Source organism: Bos javanicus, chromosome 22 (assembly GCF_032452875.1).
Source record: "Bos javanicus breed banteng chromosome 22, ARS-OSU_banteng_1.0, whole genome shotgun sequence".
Lineage (NCBI taxonomy): Eukaryota > Metazoa > Chordata > Mammalia > Artiodactyla > Bovidae > Bos > Bos javanicus.
In genome coordinates, this window is record NC_083889.1 from 7,581,100 (window position 1) to 7,603,906 (window position 22,807).

Consider the following 22,807-nt stretch of genomic DNA (forward strand, 5'->3'; position numbering starts at 1 on the left):
TCTTCTGCCAAAATTCTCCTTTTTGTCCTTTGTATTTTGAGCATTTTAAAGAGTCATTTTAAAGTCTGCATCTACCAATAATAACATCTAGAATTTCTATTGGCTATTTTTATTATTATTGCCTTGTCTACCCAGCTCAGTTCAGTCACTCAGTCGTGTCCAACTCTTTGTTACCCCATGGACTGCAGCATGCCAGGCTTCCCTGTCCATCACCACCTCCTGGAGTTTACTCAAACTCAAGTCCATTGACCTGGTGATGCCATCCAGCCATCTCATCCTCTGTCATCCCCTTCTCCTCTCACTGTCAATCTTTCCTAGCATCAGGATCTTGAAATGAGTCAGTTCTTCACATCAGGTGGCCAAAGTACTGGAGTTTCAGCTTCAGCATCAGTACTTCCAATGAATATTCAGGACTGATTTCCTTTAGGATGGACTGGTTGGATCTCCTTGCAGTCCAAGGGACTCTCAAGAGTCTTCTCCAACACCACAGTTCAAAAGCATCAATTCTTCAGCACTCAGCTTTCTTCACAGTCCAACTCTTACATCCATACATGACCACTGGAAAAACCATAGCTTTGACTAGACGGACCTTTGTTGGTGAAGTAATGTCTCTGCTTTTGAATATGCTGTCTAAGTTGGTCATAACTTTCCTTCCAAGGAGTAAATGTCTTTTAATTTCATGGCTGCAGTCACCATCCTCAGTGATTTTGGAGCCCCCCAAAATAAAGTCTCTCACCGTTTCCACTGTTTGCTCATCTATTTGCCATGAAGTGACGGGACCAGATGCCATGATCTTAGTTTTCTGAATGTTGAGTTTTAAGCCAACTCTTCACTCTCCTCTTTTACTTTCATCAAGAGGCTCCTTAGTTCTTCACTTTCTGCCATAAGGGTGGTGTCATCTGCATATCTGAGGTTATTGATATTTCTCCTGGCAGTCTTGAGTCCAGCTTGTGCTCCATTCAGTCCAGCGTTTCTCATGATGTACTCTGCATATAAGTGAAATAAACAGGGTGACAATATACAGCCTTGATGTACTCCATTTCCTATGTGGAACCAATCTGTTGTTCCATGTCCAGTTCTAACTGTTGCTTCTTGATCTACACACAGATTTCTCAGGAGGTAGGTAAGGTGGTCTGGTATTCCAATCTCTTGAAGAATTTTCCACAGTTTGTTGTGATCCACACAGTCAAAGGATTTGGCGTAGTCAATAAAGCAGAAATAGATATTTTTATGGAACTCTCTTGCTTTTTCAATGATCCAACGGATGTTGGCAATTTGATCTCCAGTTCCTCTGCCTTTTCTAAATCCAGCTTGAACATCTGGAAGTTCACGGTTCACGTACTGTTGAAGCCTGGCTTGGAGGATTTTGAGCATTACTTTGCTAGCGTGTGAGATGAGTGCAACTATGCAGGAGTTTGAGCATTCTTTGGCCTTGCCTTTCTTTGGGATCGGAATGGAAACTGATCTCATGTGACTGGTGCCTATGTGACTGGTTATTTTATACTATGTGACAAGTCTTTTATTTGCTAACATAGTTTGTAGAAATAAATTGTCTAGGATAATATTATTTTCCTCTAGAGAAGTTTTTTAAAAACAGTTATTTATTTTGTTTGCCTGCACAGAGTCTGAATTGTAACATGTGAGATCTTTGATTTTCATTGTGGCATGCAGGATTTTTTATTTTATTAGTTGCGGCATCTGGGATCTAGTTCTTTGACCCGGGATCGAACCTGAGGGCCCCACATTAGGAGCGTGGAATCCTAGCCATTGGACTGCCAGGGAAGTCCTTGCACTGTGCATTTAATAGTTTTTGGTGGGGAGGGGAGATGGACCCACAGTGAAATGTACTACTAATGGTCAGATACTTCATGGTTCCAGAAATATTAACATGGAAAACTATTTTAATATGCCATTTAGTAAATATTTCAAATAAGCATGTTTACTGTATAAAGAAATATCATCTAAGCAAGGTAGAGATCCACTATGTAATATGTTTTAACACATTACAGCAAACCCAGAGAAGATAAACCTTTCCAGTGACTTTGTTTCTATTTGTAATGCCTAGGAGACCTAAGCCTGGCTCAAGCTGGCTGTTTAGAATCTGTGAATATCTTGATTATCTGATTCAATGATAGTAACAGAGTTATTAAAAGTATCCATACTTAACAACATTAGGGAAATACGTATTATCACTGGTCATATTTTGTTGATTTAGGACCTTGGAAGCAAAATACGAGGCAGAGACAGTCACAATTCCAGACTCACTGAAAAGTTCTGGAGGTAGTTTCATTTTTTCTCTTTATTCAGTTGCTGCTTCACCTTTGGGGATGTGAATCAGCATGGTTGTGTATGTTTTCTATGGCTATTTCCCAGCCAGACATCTTCAGGGTCAAGCAGTTCTTGGAGCCTATTTCTTCTCTCACATTCCTGTGGCATGAAGGAAAAAGTGGAATGGCTCCTGCCCTCTCTGTTTATGACTAATAAACAGAGCAGTTAGCAGCACTAATGGGATGTTTTCTCCTAGCCAGCCACAGAATTATTTCTCCACAAGGATTCCAAGGGTCAGGAATTCGGATAGGGTACGATGGGAAAGGCTTGTCTCTGCTATACAATGTCTAAGATTGAGCTGGGGAGACTCTGCTAAGGCTGGGCTGACTCACTCAATAGCTGGGGGTTGGAATCACCCAGAGGCATTTAATGCTCGCTAGTAGTTGGGAAATCAGTTGGGGCTATTGGTGAGAGTACATACGCAGGGCATTTCCATGTGGCCTGGGCTTCCTAGGACTTCTCAGTGGTAGCATCACAAAAGTAAGTGTCCCCAGAAATCAGAGAGTGGCTTTTTCCAACCTAGCCTCAGAGTATCACTCCCGCTGTGTTCTACCGGTCGAGGCAATGCTATGCTGTCCCTCATTCAAAGGTAGAGGACACTGGGACTTCCCTGGCAGTCCAGTGGTTAAGACCCTGTGCCTCTCCTGCAGGAGGCAGGGGCTTGATCCCTGGGTGGGGAATGAAGATCCCGCAGGTCACACCGGTGAGGCCAAAAAAATAAGGAGTGATATAAAAACAAACAAAATACAAAGGGAAAGGACACTGACCCCACTCCTCAATGGGAGTAATGTGAAAGAATTTGTAATTATATTTTAAAACCTCCATGCCATGTTTCTCTTTTCTCATGGATGCAGATGAACATCCCCAGAGAAAAAGAGACAAAGAACATATGTCAAACAGTTAAGGGTCATTAACTCTGAGGTAGGGAAGAAGAGAGAAACTCACTTTGTGCTTTATATATATATATTACCTGAAATTTTTATGAGCATGTATTATTTTTGTAACCTAAAAGGCAATTCAAAATAACAAAGCAAGGGGGAAAAGACTGCAACAGAACTCCAGAGATATGTTTTTATATGAGAACTCAAAACAAAAAATGTACTGCAAGCCATAGCCCACTGCACTCTGTCTATCCTGGTGCCTCAACAGAACAATTATTGAGCCACCAAATCAGCCCTGATGGGGTAGTGGATGAGTTGGAAGGAGAGTGCCCCCAGCTGGCCTGACTTACCCTAGGGTGCCGTCCGCCAGCCAGCCCGTGGTGCACACCGCCAACGCGCAGTCCTGGACCACCCTCCGCAGCTCATCTGCAGACACCAGGTGAGCACCTCTGCTTCTGCAGGAAAGCCGCGCGGCCTCCAGTGCCAGGCCCTGAGAGCCGTTCTGAGACTCCAGCACGAAGAGCTTCCCTGTGTGAGGACAAGCATGGACACAGGCTGATTCCAGGATCCACGGGAATTTAACCTCAGCAGACACCCCCCGGGCAAACACCTGTGAGGACTGCGGTCTCTCCCACTTGCTTAAAGACTGAAGCACAGCAACTACCTCAATGCGCTCATCCCTGGGGCCAAGCGATGACAATTACAAGTTTTTACTCTTTTTAAAAAAAGTAACTAACTGCTGTGGCATGTTTATCTGGATAAGTCCTTCAAATCTTCCATTTAAAAAGATGCCTAGAGGCATTATTTACAATGCTTGGCAATTTCCTTGCCAAGACAAGGAAACATCCTGACTGTGTATCAGTGGATGAATGGAGAGAGATATACACAACGGGATACTATTCATCTATAAAAAAGGACGAAGTTTTGCCATTTGCAGCAACATGGTGGACTTCAAATGCGTTATAGTAAGGGAAATACGTCAGACAAAGACAATACCACTTAAATGTGGAGTCTAGAAAATACAACAAACTGGTGAATCTAACAACAAAGAAGCAGACTCACAGATACAGAGAACAAAGCAGTGGGGGGAATGAAGGGCGAGGGGAGATTCGGGGGTGGGGGAGGCACAAACGACCGAGTGTCAGACAGGCTCAAGCACATGTTGCACAACGCAGGGCGTATAGCCAGTATTCTGTAATCTTTGTAACTGCAAGACCAGGGACTGCAGCACTCCAGGCTTCTTGTCCATCACCAACTCCCAGAGTTTGCTCAAACTCACGTCCATCCAGCCAGTGATGCCACTCAACCATCTCATCCTCTGTCGTCCCCTTCTCCTCCCACCTTCAATCTTTCCCAGCATCAAGGTCTTTTCCAATGAGTCAGCTCTTCACATCAGGTGGCCAAAGTATTGGAGTTTCAGCTTCAGCATCAGTCCTTCCAATGAACACCCAGGACTGATCTCCTTTAGGATGGACTGGTTGGATCCCCTTGCAGTCCAAGGGACTCTCAAGTATCTTCTCCAACACCACAGTTCACAAGCATCAATTCTTCAGTACTCATTTTTCTTTATAGTCCAGCTCTCACATCCATATGTAACTACTGGAAAAACCATAGCTTTGACTAGGAGGATCTTTGTCAGCATAGTAACATCCCTGTTTTTTAATATGCTGTCTAGGTTGGTCATAGTGTTTCTTCCAAGGAGCAAGCGTCTTTTAATTTCATGGCTGCAGTCACCATCTTCAGTGATTTTGGAGTCCAAGAAAATAAAGTCTCTCACTGTTTCCCCATCTATTTGCCATGAAGTGATGGAACCAAATGCCATGATCTTAATTTTTTGAATGTTGAGTTTTAAGCCAACTTTTTCACCTTCCTCTTTCACTTTCATCAAGAGGCTCTTTAGTTCATCTTCACTTTCTGCCATAATGGAAGTGTCTTCTGCGTATCTGAGGTTATTGATATTTCTCCCTGCACTCTTGATTCCAGCTTGTGCCTCATCTAGAACGGCACTTTGCATGATGTACTCTGCATATAAGTGAAATAAGCAGGGTGACAATATATAGCCTTGACGTTCTCCTTTCCCGATTTGGAACCAGTCTATTGTTCCATGTCTGGTTCTAACTGTTGCTTCTTGACCTGCATACAGATTTCTCAGGAGGCAGGTCAGGTGGTCTGGTATTCATCTCTTGAAGAATTTTCCACAGTTAGTTGTGATCCACACAGTCAAAGGCTTTGGTGTAGTCAATAAAGCAGAAGTAGATGTTTTTCTGGAACTCTCTTGTTTTTTCTATGATCCAATGCATGTTGCCAATTTGATCTCTGCTTCCTCTGCATTTTCTAAATCCAGCTTGAAGACTTGGAAGTTCTCGGTTCACATACTGTTGAAGCCTCACTTGAAGGATTTTGAGGATTACTTTGCTAGCGTGTGAGATGAGTGCAATTGTGCAGTAGTTTGAACATTCTTTGGCATCGCTGTTCTTTGGGATTGGAATGAAAACTGACCTTTTCCAGTCCTGTGGCTACTGCAGAGTTACCTTTGCTGGTATATTGAGTGCAGCACTTTAACAGCATCATATTTTAGGATTTGAAATGGTTCAGCTGAAATTCCATCACCTTCAATAGCTATGTTCATAGTAGTGCTTCCTAAGGCCCACTTGACTTCACATTCCAGGGTGTCTGGACAAAACGTTTCTGACAAAACGTGGTCCACTGGAAAAGGGAATGCAAACCACTTCAGTATTCTTGCCTTGAGAACCCCATGAACAGTATGAACAGGCAAAAAGATATGACACTGAAAGATGAACTCCCCAGGTCAGTAGGTGCCCAATATGCTACTGGAGAATAGTATAGAACTAACTCCAGAAAGAATGAAGAGACATAGCCAAAGCGAAAACAACGCCCAATTGTGGCTGTGACTGGTGACGGAAGTAAAGTCCGATGCTGTAAAGAATAATACTGCATAGGAACCGGGAAAGTTAAGTCCACGAATCAGGGTAAATTGGAAGTGGTCAAGCAGGAGATGGCAAGAGTGAACGTTGACATTTTAGGAATCAGTGAACTAAAATGGACTGGAATGGGTGAATTTAACTCAGATGACCATTATATCTACTATTGAGGGCAAGAATCCCTTAAAAGAAATGGAGTAGCCCTCACAGTCAACAAAAGAGTCTGAAACGCAGCACTTGGGTGTAGTCTCAAAAATGACAGAATGATCTCTGTTTGTTTCCAAGGCAAACCATTCTATATCATGGTAATCCAAGTCTATGCCCTGACCAATAATGCTGAAAAAGCTGAAATTGAACAGTACTATGAAGACCCAGAAGACCTTCTAGAACTAACACCCAAAAAGAGATGTCCTTTTCATTACAGGGTGCTACTAAGTTGCTTCAGTCGTGTCCGACTCTGTGCGACCCCATAGACGGCAGCCCACTAGGCTCCCCAGTCCCTGGGATTCTCCAGGCAAGAACACTGGAGTGGGTTGCCATTTCCTTCTCCAATGCATGAAAAGTGAAAAGTGAAAGTGAAGTCGCTCAGTCGTGTCCAACTCTTCGCAACCCCATGGACTGCAGCCCACCAGGCTCCTCCGTCCATGGGGTTTTCCAGGCAAGAGTACTGGAGTGGGGTGCCATTGCCTTCTCCGTCATTACAGGGTACTGCTTCATTCTATACTCCAAGGCCAAATTTGCCTGTTACTCCAGGTACCTCTAAACTTCCTACTTTTGCATTCATTATAGGGTACTGGAATGCAAAAGTAGGAAGTTTAGAGATACCTGGAGTAACAGGCAAGTTTGGCCTTGGAGTATAGAATGAAGCAGGACAAAGGCTAATAGAGTTTTGCCAAGAGAATGCACTGGTCATAGCTAACACCCTCTTCCAACAACACAAGAGATGACTATACACATGGACATCACCAGATGGTCAATACTGAAATCAGGTTGATTACATTCTTTGCAGCCAAAGATGGAGAAGTTCTATACAGTCAGCAAAAACAAGACCAGGAGCTGACTGTCACTCAGATCATGAACTCCTTATTGCAAAATTCAGACTTAAATTGAAAGTAGGGGAGATCACTGGATCATTCAGGTATGACCTTAATTAAATCCCTTACGATTATACAGTGGAAGTGACAGATTCAAGGGATTAGATCTGATAGAGTGCTTGAAGAACTATGGACGGAGGTTCATGACATTGTACAGGAGGCAGTGATCAAGACCATCCCCAAGAAAAAGAAAAAGAAATGCAAAAAAAGCAAAATGGTTGTCTGAGGAGGCCTTACAAATAGCTGAGAAAAGAAGAGAAACTAAAGGCAAAGAAGAAAAGGAAAGATACACCCATCTGAATGCAGAGTTCCAAATAGCAAGGAAAGGTATGAAAGCCTTCCTCAGTGATCAGTGCAAAGAAATACAGGAAAACCATAGAATGGGAAAGACTAGAGATCTCTCAAGGAAATCAGAGATACCAAGGGAACATTTCATGCAAAGATGGGCTCTATAAAGGACAGAAATGGTATGGATCTAACAGAAGCAGACGATATTAAGAAGAGGTGGCAAGAATACACAGAAGATTATACAAAAAGATCTTCATGACCCAGATAACCATGATGGTGTGATCACTCACCTGTAAATGGAAAGTAACCTTCAAAATTGTATAAAAATCAAAATACTGAATAAAAATAAATAAAATGGCACTTTACAAACCGCGTATGCTAAAGCTCAGCGTCCTAGGCTCCCCTGGGTGGGGTCACTTGGTGTCCAAGGCCCTGATTCAGCCTCAGCTCTGCCTTCCTCTGCTGCCGTGGCCTGGAGGGTGACCTCACACCAGCAGGTTGCTCCCCTCCTGTCTCAGGACATCATCACTTCCCACGATGAGTGCGCTTGTGTCTGCTGCATTTCTCCCCACCGGCCAAGAGAGCAGTAGCCTCGTCTCTTGCACACTGGCTGCCGGCACTACATCAATCTATGCGCAAGAAGCCTCAAGAAATATAGGGAGATGGGTAGAATAGGACGTGAACTCAGGGAGAGGTGGAAGCTGAGTCTGAAAGCAAAGGACAGCTTTAGGCAAGAAAACCATGGTGCAGGAGGGCATGCTGGGGCCCCCAGCAACCTCTTGAAGGGACCAAGTCGGGACCCTGTCAAATCTAAGGTAAAGGCAGGGAGAAAAAGCCCACCTAAAATGTCACGTTTCACTTCCGTCAGCAAAATTACCATAAAATATTCAGTTCAGTTCAGTAGAGTCGCTCAGTTGTGTCCGACTCTTTGTGACCCCATGAATCGCAACACACTAGGCCTCACCAACTCCCGGAGTTCACTCAGACTCATGTCCATCAAGTCGGTGATGCCATCCAGCCATCTTATCCTTTGTCGTCCCCTTCTCCTCCTGCCCCCAATCCCTCCCAGCATCAGAGTCTTTTCCAATGAGTCAACTCTTCGCATGAGGTGGCCAAAGTACTGGAGTTTCAGCTTTAGTCCTTCCAAAGAAATCCCAGGGCTGATCTCCTTCAGAATGGACTGGCTGGATCTCCTTGCAGTCCAAGGGATTCTCAAGAGTCTTCTCCAACACCACAGTTCAAAAGCATCAATTCTTTGGTGCTCAGCTTTCTTCACAGTCCAGCTCTCACATCCATACATGACCACTGGAAAAACCACAGCCTTGACTAGACGGACCTTTGTTGGCAAAGTAATGTCTCTGCTTTTCAATATTGATCTTAATCAAATAAGAAACTTAGCTGTCGTCTACTGCAAAATTATTACCACAAACACAGTAATCGTCAAAGCTTTGGAAGCAAAAGCTATAATAAAAGAAATGCAAAAACTTCTCACAGTAAACATTACCTGTAGGTGACTGGAGTTCTCTCAGACATGGTACCAGCGTGCAGAAAACGACCTGAATAACTATATTAATCTTGGTAATCCTACCTGAAGAAACAAGCATGCACCCTCAAGACACTTTTGTATAAGTAGCATTTGTATATCTGGAAAAAAAGGGCTATGAAATTAGACACAGGTTTTGATGGTCAAACCCCGGAGATAAAAGTGAAAGCCAAGGCTTCACATGATGCAAGGAATTGGATAGACCTCTCTTCCCTGCTCCAGCACTGCTACTGCACACGCGAATCTGAGAGTCTGAAACGTTAAACTCTCAAGATGAAAGAGTGGACAACGGTAAACTGTATCCCCTTCCCCTCATTCTGAAGACTGCTGGAGGAGTCATCTTGGTGCTAGGAACCCAAATGCTAATCTTCATTGAGAACGGTAGTCCTAACAGAAAATGAATGTCTAAAATACATGAAGCCATGGATGTAGCCTAAAGTGGCCCAAGACGAACATGTATCCAGACACCTCATAGGAACAATTTTAACTCCTCTCTGGAGGGGGAAAACAAAAACAAAAACACCTTTATCTTATGCTTCAGGAAATCCCATGCAAACACTTTTTCAAAGGCAATGACCACCAAAGTAAAACACAGCAAAGAGTTCAAGGAAACGAGGCACTGTGAGTGAGAAGCAACAGATGTGACACATAACAGACACTGACCTAAAAATAAGTCCAATACTGGTATTAACAGGCACAGACTACAAAACAATGATGATGACTATATTTAGAGAAATAACAAATTTGAAAATATCTGCAAAGGATAGGAAGCTATAAAAAGTTGCTAAGCTGACTTGAAAAAGAACAAAATAGGAAATCTAGAAATGTTTATAAAAAATGATAAATTTAAAATGTAATAAATGTTTTTGACTGCATATCAGACACATTTGAACAAAGAACTTATCCTTGAAAAAGAAATCAGAAGACATCATCCAAAATGTAGTAAAATGACCAAAAAGATGGAAAACATTAATATTACTCAGCTGTAAAAAAGATGATGCCATTTGCAGCAACATGGATAAACCCAGAGCTGATCATACTAAGTGAGTCAGACAGAGAAAGACAAATGTTATATGACGTCACTTACGTGTGGAATCTAAAAATATGATATAAATGAACTTATTTACAAAACAAAAATAGACTCACAGACACAAACTTATATGGTTACCAAAAAGGATGAGGGGGGAGACAAATTAGGAGTTTGGGATTAATACATGTGCACTACTATATATAAAACAGATTAACAACAAAGACCTACTATGTAACACAATGAGCTATATTCAATATATTGTAATAACCTATAATGGAAAAGACTATTAAAAAGTGAATCACTTTGCTTTACACCTGAAACTAATACAACACTGTAAATTAACTATACTTCAATTTAAAAAATGGTTAGAATATAAAAACTAAAAAATAGAATAGCAGAGAGCAACACCTCCCAACTTGATCTATGAGGCCACCATTGCCCTAATGCCAAACCCAGACAAAAGACACAAGAAAAGAAAATTATAGGCCATTATCTCTCATAAATATAGACACAAAAATCCTCAACAAAAATACTAGCAAAGCAAGTCCAGCAGAATTAAAAAAAAAAAAAGAATTATACACTATGACTAAGTGGGATCTATCCCAGGAATACAAGGTTGACTTATACCCCCAAATCAATTAAGGTAATACAATTTATCAATAGAATAAAGGCCAAAAACTACATGATCATCTCAATAGATGCAGAAAGGCACTTGACAAAAATTCAATACCTTTTCATGATAAAAGCATTCAACAAACTAGGAATGAAGAGGAATTTCTTCAACCTGATAAAAGCATCTACAAAAATCCCATAGCTGACATTACACTTGATGGTGAAATGCTGAATGCCTTCTGCTACCATCCTTGTCAACAAGGATTATCCACTCTTGCCACGTCTATTCAACATTGTACTGGCAGTTCTCTCCAAGGCAATTAGGCAAGAAAATGAAATAGAAAGCATCCAGATTAGAAAAAAGAAAAATATATCTGCAAACGACATAATCTTGGAATGTAGAAAATCCTAAGGAATCCACTAAAAAACTACTAGAACTAGTTCAGTATTTATACTTCAGTGGATATGTGGAGAAACTAAAGTAGGTCATCTTGCTGTAAAATCTTTCCTTAGGATTCCATTTACACACGTCGCTTCACAGACCATCTTGACATGGATGACTCACATTCTTCTCTTCAGTCCAGACCCTTTCTGTTCACCCCAGCCTTCTTTCCATCCCTAGCCTCTCTCACCTGGACAAGTGAAATACCACCTGTATGGTCTCTCCACATCCAGTCTTGCCCTGGTCCTATCCGTTCTTCCTACTCTCAGGATGAGCTTCTAAAAATGCAAACCTGATCAGTCACTCTACTACTGGAAGCCATTCAATGTTTTCCTTTCCGTTTGGGGATTGAAACAAAACTTGGCCCCATGTCAATTCTCCTAGCATCATCGCAAACTACTTCCACCTTGGACTCTGGACTCCAGAACTCTGTTTCTTATCACATGTCCCATTTTCTCTGTGACTCACAGTTTCTTTGTACATCATTTTCTGTTCAGATCCCTTTTCTTCCCCACTTTGCCTGGTCAGTTCTTGCTCATCTTTCAGATCCTCCTACACCAAATGAAAAAATCTCCTGATACATGCTGTCATAGTACTTCTGTCCTTTAATCTTATCAGAACTGCAATTTCACATTCTGTTCACATAATTATTTGCCTAATGAGTCTCTTCCCCCCACTGGATTTTTTTTCTTTTGTCAGGCCACGGCTTAGCTGAAGCATGTGGAATCTTTTAGCTGCCACATGAGGGATCTTTCGTTGCACCACGTGGGATCTAGTTCCCTGACGAGGGATTGAACCTGGGACCCTGCAATGGGAGCATGGAGTCTTAGCCACCAGGGAAGTCCCTCCCCTATTGGACTTTAAGCTCCCTGATGACAAGGACCTTTTTCTCCTTGCCATTCTATCCTCAACAGCAAGGGTAGTAACCTAGCATAAGGTAGACACTCAAATTACCTGTTGAATTAATGATCTTTTCCTTCAATCATTACCCAAACACAGTTAATTTGCATTCAGTTAATGAGAAGATATTTTTCAGTTTCAAAGTATTTTAAAATTACAGTAGCAGGTCTCTTCTATGTATAAGATACATATCTAATTAGTCCAATGAAAACTAAACGTCATTTGAGTTTGACTTATTTTTTAATAGGTCTATGGAATTTTTAATAACACCAAACTCTCTCTTCAAATGTCCTAACACCTCAGGTTAGCTGCACATTTCATCTTCCTCCTTCCATCACTGTAGAACACAAATCCCTAAGTGTGAAAAGTGGTGGTAGTTAAGCATATATTTAGTAAAGAAAAGATTCCTTTCATAAATAGATTCTAATTTCTTCAATGGCTCTGTTATAAAAGTTGGAGCTCAGCAATTGGAGTTTCTTGAAAGCAAAGGTACCTATAGTTCGCCATTGGGGAAGAAGGGAGAAGGAAAGGAGAAAAGGGAGAAATGGAGGCATTTCTGGCAAGTGCTAAGAAGAAAAGGGGGATAGGGAAGGACAGAGGAGCCTGGTGTGCTTCGGTCCATGGGGTGGCAGCGAGTCGGACACAACTTAGCAACTGAACAACAGCCAGGCTTGGTGCTTTCTCCTTGTCTGATGATATTTCTGTCTTAAATTTTCTATGATCCAAATCAAGCCATATTGCTCCATATCCATCTGGCATTCCACTTAAGCAGTTATAATGGGGTGAAAGGAAAGTCTCATGGATTGCAGGACATTTCTTTAAAAGGAAATAAAATGTGTACAATAGTATACATTGTTCAAAAGTTAGTACTAGCTCCAGTTTATTCCAGTTGCATTCTTTAAATCAGCTTAATTTTTCATGACTCAATGTCCGGCCAAAAACTACTACAGCAAAGAACTAAGAGTGGATTGGCTGCTTATAGGGATGGGATTTCTTTTGGGGTGATGAAAATACTCAGAAATTAGAGAGTAGTGATGGTTGTAAAACATAAGGACTATATTAAAAAACACTTGAATTGTGCATTTTAAAATGGTAAATTGTACATGAATTTTATCTTAATTAAAAATTAACAGGGTTCACTAGAAGCTTTCAAAGTTAACAGTGTTTGTTTGTTTGTTTGTTTTTTCTCACACACTCTCTCTGAGGATATGGAGAAATAAGACACTGACCTTAATTATGAGCAAAGAGTCCTACAATCTGGCACTTAAGACAAAACTTCTAAGATAATACCTGGAGGTTTTCCTCTGGCTTTCTCCTTTCCTTAACCACTGTGCTTCTTTTTTGTCAAATCTTCTCCTTTTACCCAATATTGTTTGCTAAATAGTGATGACATTTTAAGATAGACAAAGCATCCTCAATCAGCCAAGAGTTTTTTTTACTTCATCAACCTAACTTGTCCCATGCTTGATTTACTAGAAACCCCTCACGGATGTGAGAACTCATGACTTCTTTTTCATCATATCCTTCTGCACAAATCAATAGGGATTTTGATTGAACAGCTAAATTAGCTTTTTGAAACTGAGCTGATCTAAGGTTGTGATTCTGCTAATTTAAGAGAAGTATTGAAAGCTGAATTCAGGCTCAACAAACGAACAAAAAGATGGGTCAATTTTCAAAAATCTGCAATAATCTGGTTCTTACCTATTTCTCCAGCTTCTTGTGGAAGGACAGCCTCACCTTGAACTTTGCACTCTAGCCACTCTATCATTTATCCCATTTCCCCTGCCACTCACAGGGCCTTTGCACGTGCCATCGTCTCTCCCCTGTATATTCTCTCTCTTGCGCCTAGCTGATTTCCTCTCATCTTTCAGCTCTTCCTGGACCAAGCCAAAACTCCGAGGGAGTCTTGTAATCACCGGCGGTGCAATTAGGAGCACATTTAATAGACGTGGGAAATCGTATCTCAGCAACGGAGGTTCCAGGCACCCTAGACGTGATGTCATTTTGCAGACTTTTCAAGATCTTGGAAAGCTAGCGGCAGGGCTGTGGGATCAAAGCACAGGCTTTCTCCGGTGCGTGCCCGGCAGGAAGGGGTGGTTGAGGGACTCCAGGGTGCGTTTCGGCTCGAGGCTACTCGAGGAGCCGGGAGAGGGGACGCAGGGTGGCAGGACGGCCGCTCGCCTCGTTCTCGCCCCAGCTGGCCGTGCTCTGGGCTCGTCCCAGGGGGCAGCCCAGGCGAGCTTCGCTTTCCCCACCGAGACCCTATGAGCCACCCGGGGCCCGCCGCCTCGTGGACGCTCCACGGACACTCACCATTCGCCGGCGTGGAGAGGCGCGGCAGGCCAAGAAGGAGCAGCGCCGCCGCCCAGAGCCGGGCGCCGGGGCCGGGTCCCTCGGCAGCCATGGTGCGGGCGTCCGTGGGCCCGCAGCTGGAGCGCGGGCTCCGACCGCGCCGAGATCCCGCTGCCCGCGCCGCTGCCCGGCGCGCGCCTCTCGGCTCCGCGCGCTGCGCTGTGTTCGCGCGTCGCAGGCTTAGCCCCGCGCACGCAGAGAGGGGGGAGCGCGGCGGGCCTGGGAGGCTGGGGACGACGGAGCCGCAGCGCGGGGGCCCAAACTCCCGGGGGTCTCGTCCGCGGCGCCGGGGAGGCGGCTGCAGCCCGGCTCCGCCTTCGCGCTGGGCACCTGGAGGTCTCGGTGCCAAAGGAGGCTGCGCCGGACGGACGGCAGGCTCCCAGGGCGCCTCCCGGACGAAGGGGAAGGGCTTGAGGAGGCGGGAGACCAGAGCACCGGCTTCAGGGCATCCCCGCCTGCCTGGGGACCCTCTGAGAAAGGGGGACGCAGTCTTGAGAGGCCTAGCCCCTCCAGGAGGACCGGGAAAAATCGGATGCCTAACTCTGTCCTCTGCTTCTTGACTTTGCAGCTGGAGTTCTCCTAGAGTGGAAGAATTTTTTTTTTTTTTTTTTTTAAGAAAACTAACTGGCCAGCCTCATTCCGAGGAGTGACACGGACTAGCGAGACTCCTTTTCCCCTAAAAGGCCTGACAGTCATTCACGTGTAAGTGTAAATGAATTTACTTAACTGTTCATCTTCTAACAGCTAGCTGGTAAGCTGAGGAGTGAGAATTCACACATCTGGGCTGGAGGGGACCTTCTGACGCCTGGCGATCGCTGAGAACGGTGGGGAGGGGACAGGAGGCACCTGTAGGAGGAGCTGCGCTTTGCTTGCTTCAGGAACTGTGCCTACCACCGTTTTTTTAGAATAGTCCATTGGATATTACTAGCGAATCCGAATGACATTTTCAAGTTTGTCTTTATTCAGGCCTGTGTTGGCCTGGCCTGATTTGGAGAGATAGCACGCTCTAAAGGTTTAATTGGTACAATTGTTTTAGAGAACTATTTGGTTATTTCATATAAAGTTAAAATACACCTCCCCAAAGACAGAGAATTCCACTCCTGAGTGTATATCCAAAAAGAAAAAAAGAATGTCCACAAAAAGATTTATACCCAAATTTCATAGCAGCTTTAGTCACAATAACTAAAAACTGGGAGCAACCCACATGTCATCCATTGACTGAATAGAAAAACAAACTGTATCATGTTTATGCGATAGAATACCCTTCATCAGTTAGAGGAAGTAAATATTGATGCACTCAGTCACATGGATGAATCTCAAAAATATGATAAGTGAAATTTAGCAAAAGAGTTCATACTGTACGGGGGACCACCAGGCAAGTCCCTGCATGATTCCATTTTTATATGAAGTTCACAAAGGGGCGGGACTAATCTGTGGTGAAAACAGTGGTGTGGTCGCTTTGAGGAGGTGGGAACACACAGAGCTTCTGAAGAAATGAGAGCATCCTGTATGATGGGGATGATGGTCACCCGAGTGTATGTACTCTGTCACTACACTGTACACTTAAACTCTGTGCGTTGTGTTGCATGTTATTTAAACCTTAATAACAACTATTTCAAAAATAATGAGTTCAGTTCTTGCCCTGAAAAAACAAGTAGGTTTAACAGAAGAGAGTTTAATGAAAGGACCACAGACAGAGATGTGGGCAGGGTTGAGAGAACCAGTAAGGGATGTTAAAGCTCTTGGGATTGTCAACAGCAGGAAGGGGTGCCACCTTGAGGTCTGAAGGTGTGAGGGGAGGTGGAGGTGTTATCAAAACCCAGCAGGAACGTGGTCATGAAAAGAGAGGTTAACCACAGGTGGAGGAACATAATCGTTGCCAGTGGTCTGGTAGTGGGGAAGAAATACTCCAATCTCTCTCTCCTACCCTTGTGGCTGAACCATTTGATAGATGAAAGGCAAGGGAGCGCTGGTGCCGCGGTCCTCAGGAGTCATCCTCCCAGGTAATCCTGCCTGCAGAGTCGGGCAGCGTGGGTGCAGAGTGGATCCGGAGAGGCAATCAGAAATCAACCAGCACAGTCCATCTGTTTTTTCCTTTCATTTGCATGAACATAATTGGGAACAAAACAGGGGAAACACAAAGTTCTATCAGTTTCTATATGATCTGGGAATACGTCCATTCAATCAGACTTTCACTTGGAGCTAAACAATAACATCAACCACCATCACTGGTTATTTACACATGAGTGCTGTCTCACATGCAGAGAAAAAAGTAAATGCTTATCATTAAATGTAGATGGTACAGTCCTCAATCCCACAACTGGCCAAGAGGTGTCAGTTGATAATCATTGCAATATTGCCCTTCTGCCCCCTGAGCCTCTTGGCCAACGTGATTTCTTTTAACTGGTAGGAGAGATCCAAACCTTCATTCCTGCTGAAGCCCCACCTTTATTAGTTTGCCATGGTTTCTCACTGACTGTTGCTATTGGACAGACTCCTGGGATCTAGACATAGTCATCCATTCCCCCATCAGGTAGCAGCAACCCCCTTGGTAATCCGGACCAGTCATTAGTTCGTAGAGGGACCTCCTCTGTCTGTTGGAGAGCAATTTGAGTTTCCAATTCACTGGCACACGCCTGTGTGTTCCTCGTGGAAATATATCTCCCTTGCCTACCCAACCCTTCTAATTCACCAGTCTAAAGGTTGTGGGGCTGATTTGCAGAATTTTGATAGGTGATTTATCATAGGCAATAGAAGGGAGGTCATTCCTACTTCCACTCCTTGGTTCTTAGTGTACTCTGTCTATAAAAGAAATGACACCATGCATTGGTGACTGGTTTAAGGCACATACTGTATCCTGGGCAGGTGCCCTAACCACTCTATAGACTGTTAGCTCAGCTAGTACCCTGTGACCTTACCTTTTGATCAAGCCATCTCTTTCTGGGTGAGGTGCGTAGAGTAGGATTCAAGAACATGACTCCATTCCCTACTGCCTTTGTGGCAGAATCAGCTTCTTGGTTATAGACGATGTACTGTGTGATTCCACTGCCATCAGTGAGGCATTCTGAGTTGACGATATCGTGCTAGAAGAAGCAAGGCAGGCAAAGAAGACAAAATCATATCGAGATTAAGTATCTGTTCCAATGAGGACGAATATTGATAACTATAACCGCTGTGAGAAAAAGGATCCAGTACAAGCTTTTCTCCCACATAACCAACAAGAGGGGCCAGCGAGGGAATCGATGCTGTGGGGACTCACTGTAGCCTCTGCCTGTTGGCATGTTGGACACTGAGCAGTGATGGAAACCAGGTCAAATCTAAGGAGGAAGAGAAGCTTGTGTTATTGCGCTCTTGCCTGGGTTCCGTCTCTGCCACTGTGGCCCCGACGTGCATGGTTGTGTTACACAAGCATAGGTGTGGCTGGAGACAGAGGTAACTGACAACCAGAGAACAAGTTCAGTGCTCCAAGGTGCCCACAGGACTGTCAGGGGCACCCTCTCCACTGAATGTCTCCGGGGGCCATAGGCTGTGTACACAGTTCCAGGCTGTTCGTTTCAACAGGTCCGTACTGACATCTTATTACCAGTTTTTCAGCGCTGACCTTTTCAGTTTTCTGACTAGCTGTTTTAGGCATTATGCATAAACCAGTGCAGATCCATGGATAAGGCCATCTCTCCTCTCATGTAAACTAAAGTCCCACACGTTGGGAGAATTTTCTTTTGCTACTGTGTTTTTCATTGTGGTGAAATATACATAACATGAATATAGATATACATAACATAATATGAACTTACCACTTCAATCATTTTTAGCGTACAATTCTGTGGCATTAAATACCTTCTCATTGCTGTGTGGCCATCACTCCTGTTCATCTCCAGAACTCTTTCATTGCTCCCAGCTGAAGCTTTGATCCCATTAAACAATAAATCCTGTTCCTCCGCTCCCTCCTGGCCACCGCTGTCCTACCTTCTGTATCTGTGCATTTGACTGTTCTAGGAGCCTCATGTAACTGGAATCATACAATATGTGTCCTTTTGTGTTACTACTGTTTTATTTCTGCACCAGACTAGAGAAGACTAGTGCCACACCATGGACACTCAAGGGTAGAGCAAGCCCAGATCTTCCCCTTGTGAGCCCGTAGATGTGGGTTGAGGTAGAGATAGCAAAGCAGCAGAAGCGGGTGCCCTGGGAGCCTGAGCCACCTGCTCAAGTAAGTTATTTGTTCCTTCCAGGCCTACTCTTGTACACACCATTTCCACTGAACAGTGGAACTCTGCGTCTAATTCAAAGTGCCTCATTCATGAGACCAGCTGAAGTCTCATACTCCAGTGGTCAACCAGTCCAGGCCAAAAAGGGGGAAAAAAAACAAAAAGATGTCTGGTTAATTTACAATGTTGTGTTACTTTCAAGTGTACAGTCAAGAGATTCAGTTATATTGTTGTTCAGTGCTAAGCTGTGTCTGACTTTTTGTGACCCCATGGACTGCAGCACAGCAGGCTCCCCGGTCCTTCACTATCCTTCTGGAGTTTGCTCAAAACCACTGAGTTGGTGATGCTGTCTAACTATCTCATCTTCTGCAGCTCTCCTCTTTTGCCTTCAATCTTTCCTAGCATCAGGGTCTTTTCTAATGAGTTGGCTCTTTGCATCAGGTGACCAAAGTATTGGAGCTTCAGCTTTAGCATCAACCCTTGCAATGAATACTTAGGGTTAATTTCCTTTAGGATTGACTGGTGTGATCTCCTTGGTGTCTAAGGGACTCTCAAGAGTCTTCTGCAGCATCACAATTTGAAACCATCAATTCTTTGGTGCTCAGCCTTCTTTAAGGTCCAGCTCTCACATCCGTACATGACTACTGGAAAAAATCATAGCTTTGACTATATGGACCTTTGTCAGCAAAGTGATGTCTCTGCTTTTTAAGACACTGCCTAGGTTTGTCATAGCTTTCCTTCCAAGGAAATTCATGGCTGCAGTCACCTAAGTGATTTTGGAGCCCAAGAAAATAAAATTTGTCACTGCTTCCACTTTTTGCCCTTCTATTGGCCATAAAGTGATGAGACCAGATGCCACGATCTTAGTTTTTTGAATGTTGAGTTTTAAGCCAGTTCTTTCACTCTCCTCTTTCACTTTCATCAAAAGGCTCTTTAGTTCCTCTTAGCTTTCTGCCATTAGGGTGGTATCATTTGCATATCTGAGGTTGTTATTTCTCCCAGCAATCTTGATTCCAGCTTATGATTCATCCAGCCTGGCATTTTGCATGATGTACTCTGCATATAAGTTAAATAAACAAAGTGACAATATATAGCCTTGTCGTACTCCTTTCCCAATTTGGAATCAGTCCGTTGTTCCATGTTCAGTTCTAGCTGTTGCTTCTTGACCCACATACAGGTTTCTCAGGAGACAGGTTTCTCAGGAGACAGGTAAGAATACCAGGCTGATATTCCCATCTCTTTAAGAATTTTTCACAGTTTGTTGTCATCCACACAGTCAAAGGCTTTTGCATAGTCAATGAAGCAGAAATAGATGTTTTTCTGGAACACCTTTGCTTTATGATGCAATGAATGTTGACAGTTTGATCTCCGGTTCCTCTGCTTTTTCTAAACCCAGCTTGAACATCTGGAAGTTCTCAGTTCATGTACTGCTGAAGCCTAGCTTGAAGGATTTTGAGCACAGCCTTGCTAGCAAGTGAAATGAGTGCAATTGTACAGTAGTTTAAACATTCTTTGGCATTGCCCTTCTTCGTGATTGGAATGAAAACTGAGGTTTTCCAGTCCTGTGGCCACTGCTGAGTTCTCCAAATATGCCGACATGTTGAGTGCAGCGCTTTCACAGCATCATCTTTTAGGATTTGAAATAGCTCAGCTGAAATTCCATCATCTCCAATAGCTATATTCATAGTAGTGCTTCCTAAGGCCCACTTGACTTCATACTCCAGGGTATCTGGATTTAGGTGAGTAACTGGATTTAGGTGAGTGATAAATTGTGATTATCTGAGTCATTAAGATCTTTTATGTATAGTTCATCTGTGTATTCTTGCCACCTTGTCTTAATTTCTTCTGCTTCTATTAGGTCCTTACTGTTTCTGTCCAATATCATACACATCTTTGCATGAAATGTTCCCTTGATATCTCCAGTTTTATTGACGAGATCTCTAGTCTTTCCCATTCTACTGGTTTTCTCTATTTTTGTGTGTTGTTCATTTAAGAATTCTTTCTTATCTCTCCTTGCTATTCTCTGGAACTCTGCATTCAGTTGGGCATATCTTTCCTTTGTTCCTTGCCTTTTGCTTCTCTTCTTTTCTCAGCTATTTGTAAAGCCTCCTCAGACAATGACTTTGCCTTCTTCCATTTCTTTTTCTTTGGTATGCTTTTGGTCACTGCCTCCTGTACAGTGCTATGAACCTCCATCCATAGTTTTTCAGACACTCTGTCCACCAGATTTAATCCCTTGAATCTATCTGTCATCTCCACTGTATAGTCATAAGGGATTTGATTTAGGTCATACCTGAACAGCCTAGTGGTTTTCCCTACTCTCTTCAGTTTAAGCCTAAATTTGGCAATGAGGAGCTGAGGATCTGAGCCATGCTCAGTTCCAGGTCTTATTTTTGCTGACAGCATAGAGCTTCTCCATCTTCTGCTACAAAGAATGTAATCAGTCTGATTTCAGTATTGACCATTTGGTGGTATTCATGTGTAGAGTCATCTCTTGTGTTGTTGGAAAAGGGTGTTTGCTGTGACCAGTGTGTTCTGTTGACAACACTGTTAGCCTTTCCCTGCTTCATTTTGTGCTCTAAGGCCAAACTTGCCTGTTACTCCGGGTATCTCTTGACTTCCTACTTTTTGCATTCCAATCTTCTATGATGAAAAGGACATCTTTTTCTTGGTGTTAGTTCTAGAAGGTCTTGTAGGTTTTTATGGAACCGGTCAACTTCAGTTACTTCGGCATTGGTGGTTGGGGCACAGACTTGGATTACTGTGATGGTTTCTCCTGGAAACGAACTGAGATCATCCGTTGTCTCTCAGGTTGTACCTAAGTACTGCATTTCAGATTCTTCTGTTGACTATGAGGGCTACTCCATTTCTTCCATGAGATTCTTGCCCACAGTAGTAGTATAATGGTCATCTGAATTAAATTCGCCCGTTCCCATCCATTTTAGTTTACCAGTTCCTAAGATGTTGATGATGTTCACTCTTGCCATCTACTGCTTGACCACGTCCAGTTTATCTTGATTCATGGACCTGACATTCCAGGTTTCTATGCAATACTCTTCTTTACAGCATTGGACATTACTTTCACCACCAGTCACTCCCACAACTGAGCACCGTTTCTGCTTTGGCCCATCTGTGCCATTCTTTGTGGAGCTATTAGTAATTACCTTCTACTCTTCCCCAGTAGCATACTGGACACCTTCTGACCTGGGGGGCTCATCTGCTGTAATATCTCTTTGCCTTTTCTTACTGTTCATGGGGTTCTCGAGGCAAGAATACTGGTTTGCCATTCTCTTCTCCAGTTACACATGTATATATACATGTGATTATATCTTCAGTTATATGTGTGTGTATATATATATTTTTCAGATTCTTTTCTGTTGCAGGTTATTACAAGATATTGAATATAGTTCCCTGTGCTCTACAGTCAGACTTCGTTGTTTATCCACTCTGTATATAACAGTTTGTATCTGCTAATTCCAAACTCCCAATCCATCACTCCTCCTACACACAGCCTTTCTCTAGGTCTGTGGGTCGGTTTCTGTTTTGTAGGTAAGTCCGCTTGTGTCATATTTTAGATTCCACCTATAATTGATATTACATGATATTTGTCTTTCTCTTTCTGACTTACTTACCTTAGTATGGTCATCTCTAGGTTCATCCATGTTGCTGCAAATGGCATTGTTTCATTCTTTTTATGGCTGAGGAGTTCACTTCCATGCACTGGAGAAGGAAGTGACAACCCACTCCAGTGTTCTTGCCTGGAGAATCCCAAGGACGGGGGAGCCTGGTGGGCTGCCGTCTATGGGGTCGCACAGAGTCGGCCACGACTGAAGCGACTTAGCAGCAGCAGGAGCAGCAGTATTCCATTGTGTATGTATACCACATCTTTTAAAAATTGTTTTGGCCACATTTTACGGCATGGGAGACTTCCCCCACCAGGAATCAAACCCATGCCCTCAGCAGTGGAAGCTCAGAGTCTTAACCACTGGACCACCAGGGGAGTGCATACCACATCTTCTTTATCCACTCCTCTGTTGATGGACCTTCAGGTGGTTTCCATGTCTTGGCCATTGTGAATAGTGCTGCTCTTAACACAGGGGTGCAGGTACCTTTTAAAAAATAGTTTATTTGAGTTTTGGCTTCTCTGGGTTTTTGTTGCTGCACACAGGCTTTCTCTGGTTGCAGCT

General features: G+C 43.4%; 2 protein-coding genes and 1 long non-coding RNA gene across 4 annotated transcripts in view; 1 reads left to right on the forward strand and 2 right to left on the reverse strand.

Annotated features, from left to right (window-relative positions):
* SUSD5 (sushi domain containing 5) overlaps positions 1-14,559 on the reverse strand; it is a 46,046-nt gene extending 31,487 nt beyond the window's left edge. The window contains exons 1-2 of the mRNA XM_061395795.1: positions 14,374-14,559; positions 3,560-3,737 (exon numbers count right to left, since the gene is read on the reverse strand). Coding sequence (XP_061251779.1) covers positions 3,560-3,737; positions 14,374-14,464 — 269 coding nt within the window. The 5' untranslated portion in view covers positions 14,465-14,559. The remainder of the gene's footprint in view (positions 1-3,559; positions 3,738-14,373) is intronic.
* Positions 14,560-15,027: 468 nt separating this feature from the next.
* The window catches only part of FBXL2 (F-box and leucine rich repeat protein 2), a 111,767-nt gene continuing 103,987 nt past the window's right edge, over positions 15,028-22,807 (forward strand). For both annotated transcript variants that reach the window (XM_061395801.1, XM_061395804.1), the window contains exon 1: positions 15,028-15,114. The gene's annotated coding sequence lies outside the window, so the exon portion shown is untranslated. The remainder of the gene's footprint in view (positions 15,115-22,807) is intronic.
* The window catches only part of LOC133235033 (uncharacterized), a 30,114-nt gene continuing 23,509 nt past the window's right edge, over positions 16,203-22,807 (reverse strand). Inside the window, exons 2-3 of the long non-coding RNA XR_009732416.1 lie at positions 17,331-17,495; positions 16,203-16,506 (exon numbers count right to left, since the gene is read on the reverse strand). This is a non-coding gene — a long non-coding RNA (uncharacterized LOC133235033). The remainder of the gene's footprint in view (positions 16,507-17,330; positions 17,496-22,807) is intronic.